Source organism: Protopterus annectens, chromosome 1.part1 (genome assembly GCF_019279795.1).
Source record: "Protopterus annectens isolate FY-2018-M chromosome 1.part1, PAN1.0, whole genome shotgun sequence".
Taxonomy (NCBI): domain Eukaryota; kingdom Metazoa; phylum Chordata; order Ceratodontiformes; family Protopteridae; genus Protopterus; species Protopterus annectens.
In genome coordinates, this window is record NC_056726.1 from 1,220,772,670 (window position 1) to 1,220,784,800 (window position 12,131).

Sequence of the window (12,131 nt, forward strand, 5' to 3'; positions counted from 1 at the left end):
CATGGATTTCTCCTCAAAAGAGGAGACAGATGATAAAAATACTTCTCATATTCTCAAGAGAGGCAAGCATAAACTTCAAAATATACATTCTAAAAACAAGTGTTGCAGAAGGGTCACTTTTTCCCAAATCTAAAAAAAGCCTTCTCATCCTTGTCAGAAGAAAAGGTATTAGTATTAACCAAATGTCTAGCAGCAGCTGGTTTCACTAAATGAACAGCTGATGGGTCAGATACGGGATAAGTGTATAAAAACTTAAAAAAACTGAGATACCCATCTGCTATTTTGAGGGCAGCAGGCTGGCCATCAGGGAAGTTGCAAGCTGTAACAAAAATATCTTCCAAAGCAGACAGAACAGGAGGAATTCTATTAATCATAATACATCCAGAGGGACTGAGAAATGTTACTGTTTCCTCACTGAAACAAAATATGTCATTCTGGAAATAGTTTCAGAGAAAGAGAATCCTTCAGAAATACTGGTTGAAGACGCACTCTCCTCAGAATCTGAATCAGAAGTCTGTGCAGATAGCACAACTTGTGCCCTCAAAATCATTTTACAGTTCAAGCTCTTGCATCTCTTCAGAAAATTAAGAATCTCCCTTTCTTTTACCAGAATGTCAAGAACCTGCACTGAGCCCCAAGATGCACCCAACAAATGATTCCTATTCAGAATAATATGTTATCTATTTTTTCTTTTTATAAGAATTTCTGAAGAAATAGACCCACTTTTGCTAGAAAAAAACTCCCTTGGGATGGGCATAGCTTTCTGGCTAAGCAGAATGGCATTCTCTGCCCCTTGTCTCAGGACTGACAACAGTGGCAGCATTCCAACAGATGCAGAGGATGTGTCTAACCCCTAGTCCATGGTGGTTGCACAGACTACACCAGCAGGAGCCAGGGAATAAAATTAATGTTCTGAGAAACCAGTTTTGGTCACAGAAGTCACCCACCGATGGTTGAGGCACTTTAGCAGCCTACTGTGGTGGCAAAGGTTGCTTAACAATTTTCGTCTTTTTAAAACAGTAACCTTTTTTCCATTAAACCATAATAAAAGGCAGTTTAAACATACAGCCCCAAAAGTAAAGTAACACAATTTTTATCACATGCAAAAAATAGTTTAAAATTAGTGTTAACGTTCAACTATAAAAGAAAAACAGTAACTCCCTCATTTAAAATGATCAAAAGTAACTTGACAATAATTAAAAACACTTTTTCTAGCTTAATTTTCACATAAAAAGTAAATATTCTGTCATAAAACATAAAGTGGAATTTTGTTGTCTTTACATGGACTTATCTGTCTAACAGAACAGTGCTAGATGACCATCAATCTTCAAAAGCCCATACAGGAGCACTCCCTTCTTCATCAGGAAAGCTTTGAAGGGCTTGGTGCCCAAACCTGACTTTTAGTCAACTCAGCTCAAGCTGTATAATAGTTTGAGTAAATATAAGGTGCCTTGAAATTTTGAAAGCTGGCTGGCTGTTATATCCTTAGCAGGATATAACCCATACAGCTTAGGCTAATGCAGCAGTGAGCCATATGAAGAACAGATGTTCTTTATATGGAGAACATCTAAAGATTCAGCCTCTCCTGAGAGCCTTTACCCAGTTTAACACTTCAGCAGGTTCCAAAAATGTCTCAGCATCGCAATGCTTGAAGAAAGGCAGGATGCACCAAATAGAACTTCATGTTCTTCTACTGGCATAACTGCATTGTTGGGATAAGTCTCTTAATTCTTATTTTGCCACTGTAGTCTAACTTCCTAATGTACTTGTACAGAAACTTCTTCTTTGGGTGCCACAAATTTAGACCAGCACAACCTGCCAAATGTTTTATGCTTTTTCCCTGTACAGTATCCTAATCAATCTTATATTTTCCTGCAAGTTCAGTCCTTTAAATCAACTAATCTGTATCCCATTAGTTCCAATTTGGTAATCTGTTATACGTGTGCCAGCTTGCCTTGTGTCTCTTTGCAGTTCAGGTACTGCATCTGAATGAGAGTGTATTGCTATACATGTGCCAGCTTGCCTTGTGTCCCTTTGCAGTTCAGGTACTGCATCTGAATGAGAGTGTATTGCTATACATGTGGCAGCTTGCCTTGTGTCCCTTTGTAGTTCAGGTACTGCATCTGAATGAGAGTGTATTGCTATACATGTGCCAGCTTGCCTTGTGTCCCTTTGCAGTTCAGGTACTGCATCTGAATGAGAGTGTATTGCTGTACGTGTGCCAGCTTGCCTTGTGTCTCTTTGCAGTTCAGGTACTGCATCTGAATGAGAGTGTATTGCTATACATGTGCCAGCTTGCCTTATGTCTCTTTGCAGTTCAGGTACTGCATCTGAATGAGAGTGTATTGCTATACGTGTGCCAGCTTGCCTTGCATCTCTTTTCAGTTCAGGTACTGCATCTGAATGAGAGTGTATTGCTATACGTGTGCCAGCTTGCCTTGGGTCCCTTTGCAGTTCAGGTACTGCATCTGAATGAGAGTGTATTGCTATACGTGTGCCAGCTTGCCTTGGGTCTCTTTGCAGTTCAGGTACTGCATCTGAATGAGAGTGTATTGCTATACGTGTGCCAGCTTGCCTTGTGTCTCTTTGCAGTTCAGGTACTGCATCTGAATGAGAGTGTATTGCTATACATGTGCCAGCTTGCCTTGCGTCTCTCTGCAGTTCAGGTACTGCATCTGAATGAGAGTGTATTGCTATACGTGTGCCAGCTTGCCTTGGGTCCCTTTGCAGTTCAGATACTGCATCTGAATGAGAGTGTATTGCTATACGTGTGCCAGCTTGCCTTGTGTCCCTTTGCAGTTCAGGTACTGCATCTGAATGAGAATGTATTGCTATACATGTGCCAGCTTGCCTTGTGTCCCTTTGCAGTTCAGGTACTGCATCTGAATGAGAGTGTATTGCTATACGTGTGTCAGCTTGCCTTGTGTCTCTTTGCAGTTCAGGTACTGCATCTGAATGAGAGTGTATTGTTATACGTGTGCCAGCTTGCCTTGTGTCTCTTTGCAGTTCAGGTACTGCATCTGAATGAGAGTGTATTGCTATACGTGTGCCAGCTTGCCTTGTGTCTCTTTGCAGTTCAGGTACTGCATCTGGATGAGAGTGTATTGCTATACGTGTGCCAGCTTGCCTTGTATCTCTTTGCAGTTCAGGTACTGCATCTGAATGAGAGTGTATTGCTATACGTGTGCCAGCTTGCCTTGGGTTTCTTTGCAGTTCAGGTACTGCATCTGAATGAGACTGTATTGCTATACATGTGCCAGCTTGCCTTGTGTCCCTTTGCAGTTCAGGTACTGCATCTGAATGAGAGTGTATTGCTATACGTGTGCCAGCTTGCCTTGTGTCCCTTTGCAGTTCAGGTATTGCATCTGAATGAGACTGTATTGCTATACGTGTGCCAGCTTGCCTTGGGTCTCTTTGCAGTTCAGGTACTGCATCTGAATGAGAGTGTATTGCTTTCTCCATTTTTTTCCTCTCTTCAAACACACACACACAGCTGATACATTGCTTATTTTTTTCTCAAATCTTGCTGCAATGTAAGCACCTCCATTATTAATGAGCCTGTTAGTAAGTTATTAGTGGAGTGGATATTCTGTGTGGTCTCCAACTCCTTCAAAACTTTTCTCACCGAACGACTTATCTTGGGTATGACTTTTCAGCTATCCTATGTTGAGTATTTATAAGCTCTGGATGACGTTCAATTCAGTCTCCCAATTTAAAATTGACAACTAGGTAAATGGAATGCCAAAACACCTGCAAACAGATCACTAATATTCAAGGGCACATCAGCCTTACTTCTTATAGCTTGCCACAACCAGAAATCCTTCTGGCTTGTCCTTTTAATACTGCACACTGTTATTTGTCTCCAGGTTCCATACATGCATTTTCCTAGTTCTTTCTTCAAGGGCCTCACCTTTAGAAAGGTCATTTGGTTCCGTAACACTTTTCAGTCAACAAATGTAATAAACAAACAATCATTACCTAGTTACATCACACAGGACATTTTGCAAGTGTCCCTTATCAATGTTGAAATTAAATTCTGGTAAACTGCAGACTCTTAATTTGTCAAGTGTAGCTTAAAAGTAACATACAGAAAGTTATTTTGAATAACACGCTTGCTTCTGCTGTGGCAGTAACTAAACTGAGAACCTAAAGAAATAGTTATGGATATTTGAAACATGGAAATATCGCTCAGAAATTCACAATTTATTGTACTGGAAGAAGTCATGAAGAGGAATGACACTGCAGCAATCCTTCAATAAAATGCATAAACATAACTGTAGATAATTAACGAACTTACTAGCACAGATGTCAGAACTGTAATGATAAAGTAGCTTAGACTAGCAAGATACACAGAAAATGACACCTTGGGACCCCAGTGCTGGATGTTGTACTTGTACTGTTTGGTTTGTCTTCCAGAATACCCCTAAAGATGGCTACCTGTACCTATGGTAATGTTTAAGAAATGCAAACTGAAGACAAATTTGAAATTTAGATGCTAGGCTTGCCCAAAAACTACCATAATGGCTAGACCTTGCTGTTTCTATTGAAGGGCAAATTAGCATTATGAAGCTGAACAGGAAACCAAGTTTGAAGATATTCTCTCTAGAATTAAAGGGGATGGAAAACAAACAGAAGCACAATATGTACATTATTTCATTCATACCACTAATGTTTTTAAACTGGACTATGCTGAATTATCATTGTATTCCAGCTCACAGCAAATATGTACACAACTTCAGAAAGACACAGTTTAAGAACAGTCCCAGTGGCCATACTGAAGAATTAGTTTCCAGTAGGAAGAGAACCAAATTTATATAATGGTGAAACTATAAAATACTACTGGATGAGAACAGTGACAGCATGAGAAACTAGTTTCAAAACAGTTTTTTCTGTTTTAAACTATAAGCACAGAACTAAAGAAGCAGCTTTAATATGCATCAAAATCTAGCTGGTGTGTCATTGCATCAACATTGCTGCTTGTCATAGTGAAGACATCAAGGTCTAGAGGATGGGTAAAGCATCAGGAATGGCTGTCCAGAGACAAATTAAACACTAGGCATCACAGTCAACAAGGCAATACCGATCTCCAATTCCTGACAGCCTATGACTGTTTGCATATGGAAGCAGATCTGAAAACAGTATGATGCAACAGAAGCCCTGAGGCTGCCAAGAGAAGGTTACAGACCCCTCATAGAACATACTCTGTATTTGAATGGCAGTCTGATAATTAGGGGACTCTATTCTGTACTACACAGGGGGTTCCTGAAAACTCACGGTCATATAAATACCTTTTTGAGGGACAACGGAGAATAAGCCTTTCACCAGAAAGCTACTGACAGGGTGGAGAGCAGTGCTTGGTGTGACAGAAGATCAGCAAAACACCACCCTTTCTACCAGGTATGAAGACAGTAAAAAGTAATACATTTCTTAGATGTGAACTTAAGAAATAGTTCAGATGTCAAGATGGTTGTTAATGTATTCAAATTCTATCAAGCTTACTGCAGGAATCAATGTTTTCAAGTCACAGGAACTATCTGCACCTGTATACTTAGATCACCTTACCTGCCCTGTAATGTTCATTGTATTTTCGGGTCTATTCTCTCCTCTCCCTATCTTTTTATATCCTTTCTGAAGAGCGTGCAATTAAAAACTGCATGCAGCAGTCTGCAAGATACACAATGCAATTCTGAGCAGCTTTAACAAAAGCTGCTCGAAGTACTGATGGGTTAATGTGAGAACATGATCTATGAAGTAGCATTAAAACAGAAGTAATACATCTAGAATCTGACTATTTGCTGTGTTGATGCAAAGTGCACAGAGGGGTGCCTTAAATGAAGATTAAGTGCAGTGATTTAATTTTCTTAGGTGCCAAAAGCATGGGTACCGTTTGGCTAGGCTTATATAGGCCCTAGGGCCAATAGCCTAGTACCTACCTATGAATCTATGATCGCATCCAGCATGCAGTTCTGGTGACATTATACCAGCTAGTCAGAGAATGATAGATGAGTATGTTCTTTGTCTGTCAACCACAAAGCAACACCTTTTGCTGGTATCATTCAGCAGTGCTTACTCAGACTATACAAGACGTGTCGCTATCCGCCATTTACACTGGAATTCACAATGGATATCCAGTAAGGTGGTCATGACAAAACCCTGCACGAGCATCATTTCTGTTTACTTCTGGTGGACTTCAAGTATACATGGTCAGTTTTTAAATCACTCTGTACAAACATACTTCGTTTCTGCAGTGTATTGCATAGGCAGGCATAAAGTATTAGAAATATATGCATGTTTTCATAACACATGAATATTGGCAATATTCCTAAAATAATGGATTAATACGCAATGTTTACACCATCTAGAATCTCAAGCCATTTTAGCAAGCTAGTCTTCATTCCACTACCACTGATGAATAAAATACGTATATCTAAATATAAGGTGTTAACACTATTTTATTAAGTACAAAGATTGAACATTGCAAAATAAAGAGGTAACAAAAATGGGTGCATCATTGTATATTCTGCCTTAATATTGAATAATCAAAACATGTGCAGCCTTTAAAAAAATATTTATTAACATCTAAACATTGTCCAATAATCTTTCCTCTTTCTCTGACCAACAATTCCGTATCTGTTTCTTACTCCAAAAACGGCTCTGCTTCTGCAGGACACTACCTATCAAAGAAAGAGAAAAGAATAAATCAAAGCCACGGTGTCAGACAAATGGGTAAACAAGTCCGTAGTCCAGATCTTGTAATGCTAACGTTTTAAGTGGCACTGTTATATTTGCATGTCTGAAAAACGTCCACTTTTGCCCACACATTCACTTTTAGATACCAACTTTAAAACTGTAACACTTTATTCTGTTGTTTCTATAGAGCTCAGAAAATTGTTGCAAAAAATAACTCTCTTCTATCAAGTCACATAATGTAGCCATTGAAGATAAAGCTTAACAATGAAACTGTATATTTTTCCAGTTTGTAATGTCATATGACAAGTCTGCTGTTACTTTTTGTTGTATTTATTTATTTTAGTTAGTGAATTTGTACCTCAAAATGATACAGAACTGCTGCACTATTTTATGAATCATCTCAGGGATCTTTATGTTATAACTTGAGACATTTTACGGGGGTCTTTGAACCACCTGAACCAGATCACTGCATAGGTATGTGAGACCTACTGGTTAACAGATTTTCTATTGGCCACCATGGAGACATAAAGGCAGTCTCAAAGTCTAGCTGGCTAGTGTAACTCTCCAATCAGATCCATTGTCATCCACATGACTGACTAGCACAAATGTGTATGCCTGTTGTGCATGGATAAAGGCTGTGGTTTTGGTGGTGGGGGTCATCATAGTTACCGTCTTGGATGCTAAAGATGGGAATTACTAGCAATGTGCATATGACTGTCCTTTAAAATGTAATGTGTAATTGTTGTGTTATATGGATTCATATGGTGATGGCTGGGCAAAGTGGCCTGAGGTGAAGACTAACGTGACAGTAGAGTTGCACTAGTTTGATAGGAGAAGGGGAGATGAGGAGAAAAGTCACATTACCAATATAGGTGTTTTTGTGGGCATAGTTTTGTATCTGCTAATACTTTTATTGATCTAATCATGCACACTCATTTTTCCTGAAGGATGTAGTAACACAAAAGTGTATAACTCATAAGCATCCATGATTAGATTCCATGTGGAATTTAACAGAAGCAAATGCGTGAAGTTATGAAATATTACACATATGTATAAATTTCGGAAATGGCATGTATGTCAATACGATATGTTATTTTCTTTTTACTTTGCAGTCAATTAATGCTGTCTGTTTTCAGAGCCTTCTCTTAAAGATGTCTGTAATTCCAACATTAAAATAAAAAATATATTTCAGCTGCACATTCCTGTGCTCTTGCACAACAAATCAAGTTCCACAAACAGCTAGAGTTTATCAATGTATATGACTGGCAGTGCAAATTCTGATGGTTAAAAATCTCACTTCAGATAAGTTTTGCCATGCAGAGCTTATTCAGTACATAAAGGAAATACAAATTAGAGCAAACGTTTATCTTCTTTCAAAACTCAATGATTACAAGCATAAAGAACAGCCATTTGTGATGCTTAAAGGCAAATTTTGGGCAAAAATAAGTTCAACCACTAATCAAGCTTTGACTAAGTACTTTAGTCTTTCAACCCACTTCACAATTAATATATTTTACAAATGCATCCTTAGTGTAGCTGTCTTGTGTAAATATGGCAGTTTTCATCATCTTTTGTGAAATGGAAGCTTGCAGAAGATCACACTATGCTCATATTCTTAGTTATTTATTTATTTGACATTTGTTGACCGTGAAATTCTGACTAAGAAATAGCCCTTTATCACTGGAGGCCCGGGGAGAGAAGCTCCACAACAGGGTCTATATTACTATGTTGAAAGACGAGTTCACTGAACACGTCTTAATCAAAACGTAAATATTGACCTCTACAAATCCCGAATGGTTGCTTTAGTAAATTTTTTTCCCAGGGAAAAAAATTGCTCGGCTGTCATCGGAGATTTGCCCTTTTCCCCACTGTAGTGTACTCTCGGAGTTGGTATATTTAGTTGGGGGTGGGGTGGGGGCACAGCCCCCTGCTATGTAGGGTTTGAAAGTTTGATTTGTTTGTGTACGTCCGAGTGATTTTTTTTCCCTTGGGAAAAAATTCATTGAAGCAGTCATTCGGGATTTGAAGAGGTTGATATTTATGTGTCGATTAAGACGTGTTCAGCGAACTTGTCTTTCGACATGGTAATATAGACTCTCACAACATAGTCTAGTTAAAATACAAAAGACTGGGTACAGTATACTATACATAAGGGACATATTATACTTAAAGTACAGTAAATGACCTTTTGAGAAAATATCCTAGATAGAAATAATAACCACCATCACTGAGCGACTCAAATAGAATGAGAAAGAAAAAGAGGAAGGTAACAGAAAGTTTGAGAAATAAGTGGAGTCAAGTTGTGGGATGTAGTACTAAGATATTACTCTATAAGTAGTTTAGTAAGAGGATGGATCATTACTGGGGGATGTATTGGAGTTGAATGGAAGGTCAAGGGGACACAGCCTGAGTGATAGCAAGGTGTACTAGTATGGAGGGAGTTCACGGAGGGTTTTTACAGATGTCCAGGTGCTGTAGAAGTGTTCTTTTGAAAGCTAGAGAATTACTTATTTCTCTGATGGCTAGGGGAAACCAGTTCCAGGATAGGGCTGGGAAGTAGCTCCATAGGTTTTGGCCAATAGATTTTTTTTGGCCTTATAAATATCTAAGAGATTCTGGTCCACACTCCTAAGGTGTCTGGCAGGAGTATACTGAGAGATGATAGTAGAAATGTTAGGGCAGAAGGAGGGATTATTGAGAAGGGAGTGAATGACAAGAAGTTGTGAAAAGAGAAGTTGTTTAGGGAACTCTATCCAGTTTAAAATACTGACGGATTGACAGTGATGAGAGTTGGAGGGTAAATTAGTTGTGAACCTGGCGATTTTGTTGTAGGTAGTTTCCAGCTTGGTAATAAGAGAGGACTGAATGTTAGTTAAGATTTGGGACTCATAGAGGAGGCTAGGGAGAAGGTAAGCATGAGCAATTGTGATTTGAGACTCCTTTGTAAGGAACTTTTACTTCAGTAAAGTAGGCCAAGTTTTGGGTGATTTTTTTTTTAATGCAACTGTGAGCATGTAGGTCAAATTTGAGTTGGTCATCTATGATGGCCCCAAGCAGTTTGTTGTGGGTTTCTACATTGATAATAGTGTTGTTGAGAGAAGTTATAGTGAAGGAAGGTTTAGACAGAGAGAGGAATTTTGGTAAGAACAGAAGTAGTTTGGTCATTTTGGGGTTAAGCATTAGTTTACTGTTAGAGAGCCAGTTTTCAATAGCGTTAAATGAGTTCTGAGTAAGGGTGTGTAGGTCAGAGAGAGTATTGGAGATGGTGATGATAGTGGAGTTGTCAGCATAATGGACGAGAGACGAGTGAGGACAGGAGGTATGGAGGTTGTTGGTGAAGATGTTAAATAGTAGTGGTCCAAGGACTGACCCTTGAGGGACTCCTGTTGAGAATGGGAAGGAAGGGAGAATGTTCAGAGTGCCATTTGATGGACTGCAATCTGTTGGAGAGGAGAAGGTGATGAGAGACTGTGTCAAATGCTTTGGAGAGATCTAGAAATAGACAGGAAACTAGTTTATTTTGGAGAGGAGAAGGTGGTGAGAGACCATGTCAAATGCTTTGAAGAGATCTAGAAACAGACAGGAAACTAGTTTATTTTGGTCTCTGGCAAGAGACACTGAGTGACAAAAGGAGATGAGGGCAGTAGAGGTACTGTGGTAGGGGCAGAAATCATGTTGGGTGGGGGTGAGTAGATTTTCCTGGAGTAGGTTTTCCAGCCAATTGCCTGTGTACACATTTCTCTAGAATTTTAGAGTGAGGGGACAATACAGCTATAGGCCCGTAGTTCAAAACATCTGTGGAATTACCACCCTTGTGAATAGGTATGGTATAGAATTTTTTCCAAAGTGTGGGAACTGTGGATTCAGATACAGACTGGTTTATGACAATAGAGATAGGGAGAGCATTGGATTGTGCAGCTAGTTTAAGGAAGAGTGGAGGAAGGTTATCCACAGAAGGAAAGCATGGCTTAAGCTTTAGTAGGAGCTGCTTTAAATAGCTAGTGGGAATCAGTTTTAGAGAGAAGGAGATGTTCTGGTTAGAGGTAGATATAGGGGGAGTAGGTCTGGAAAGATTTGTGGTTTGTATTGGTTTACTAGTACTGTCAGTGAAATAAGAATTAAGTATAGTGGCAGTTTCTAGAGGAGTGTTATTTGGACAGGGGTTAGGAGAAGTGGAGTTACCTGGGTGAAGGATTTGGTTTAAAGTGTTCCAGAGTTTTTTGGGGGTTGTTGAGCTGAGCTGTCTGGGGTTTTGTATAGAAGTTCTTATCAATATTTATTTGTTTTTTGTAAGGTTTTGAAGTGTTCTGTATGACTGTAGGTGGGTGAGGCATTTAGTATTGGTCCATAGTTTCCAGATACTGCTTTTATTAATGAAGAGTCACAATACTTTTGCTTTTGCCAACATATTGTTTTTTATGTCCAATAACAATACAGTTTTATGTCTAATAACAATATACATACTTTAAATGGCACATAGGCAGCATGAGCACATACAGTAATATGTTTAAAAAGAAGCATGGTACAATTCTACATGAGGCCTCTATGAAGCCAAAGACAACATGTTATCATTACTACAGTCCACTATGTCATATCACTCAAAATGCAGTTAAATGATAAAGTAAAACCATAAAATAAGCCAAATCAAAATGAAAACAGCTAACGCAGACAAACATACTGTATTGCAAGTGACCCAGGAAATTGTAGGAGTGGCAATGTCTTGGCAAAAGGAAACAAGTAGTTAAGCTTTTCTTCCTGGGCCTCTTCTAAAAAGGTTTTTTTGACTAATCCCAGTTGGACAAACCCGCTAAAAAGCAAAACAAAAATAAAAAAAATAAAATCTGAAAGGAACCACATCACTCATCTACTTTTTCTGTTATTTTTGTTTGTAAGGGATGACTGGCACTCCTTTAAGACTTCCCTCTCTCCATCTTTAAAAATAATGGGAGGAATTCATAAAGGTTACTGTGATGTGTACACTTCGTGTACATGTCATAGTAACCTTTCAATAGCCCTCCCATGGTGCAGCATGGTGCTCTAGCATGAAGATAAGCAGCACCATGTAAAGCTAGCTTTGCAGACATGCTGTATGCTAATGAGCTAATTAGTTATGCGTTCTCTCTTTTAGAACTGCCTTCAGGGAATGCATTTACATGCTGATTCAGGAAATCACTCAGATGTGTACATCAACACAGCTTGCTCTAATACACCATGATAGTGAACATGACCACAAGGCCAAGTTCATCTAGTAGCACTGACAGTAGTATGGGGATTGGGGGGGGGGGCACTAGACACCATGGATATTACACTGGTACCATAAGGGCACTTAAACTAATATGGGATCAAGGGTTTGGGGGAAGCAAGAGACACTAGAGATACTACACATGTATCATAAGAGCATTTAAACTAGAATGATGATCGAGGGATGAAAGACCACCAGG

At 39.1% G+C, this 12,131-nt stretch overlaps 1 protein-coding gene across 4 annotated transcripts in view; it reads right to left on the reverse strand.

Annotated features, from left to right (window-relative positions):
* Positions 1 to 12,131, reverse strand: part of LOC122809357 — a 1,358,270-nt gene that overhangs the window by 131,592 nt on the left and 1,214,547 nt on the right. Inside the window, exon 16 of one of the 4 annotated variants that reach the window (XM_044080804.1) lies at positions 6,435 to 6,674. The exons of the other annotated variants lie outside the window; for them this stretch is intronic. Within the exon in view, the coding sequence (XP_043936739.1) occupies positions 6,671 to 6,674 (4 nt within the window). The 3' untranslated portion in view covers positions 6,435 to 6,670. Of the gene's footprint in view, positions 1 to 6,434; positions 6,675 to 12,131 lie in introns of those variants that run through there. 4 annotated transcript variants of the gene reach the window in all.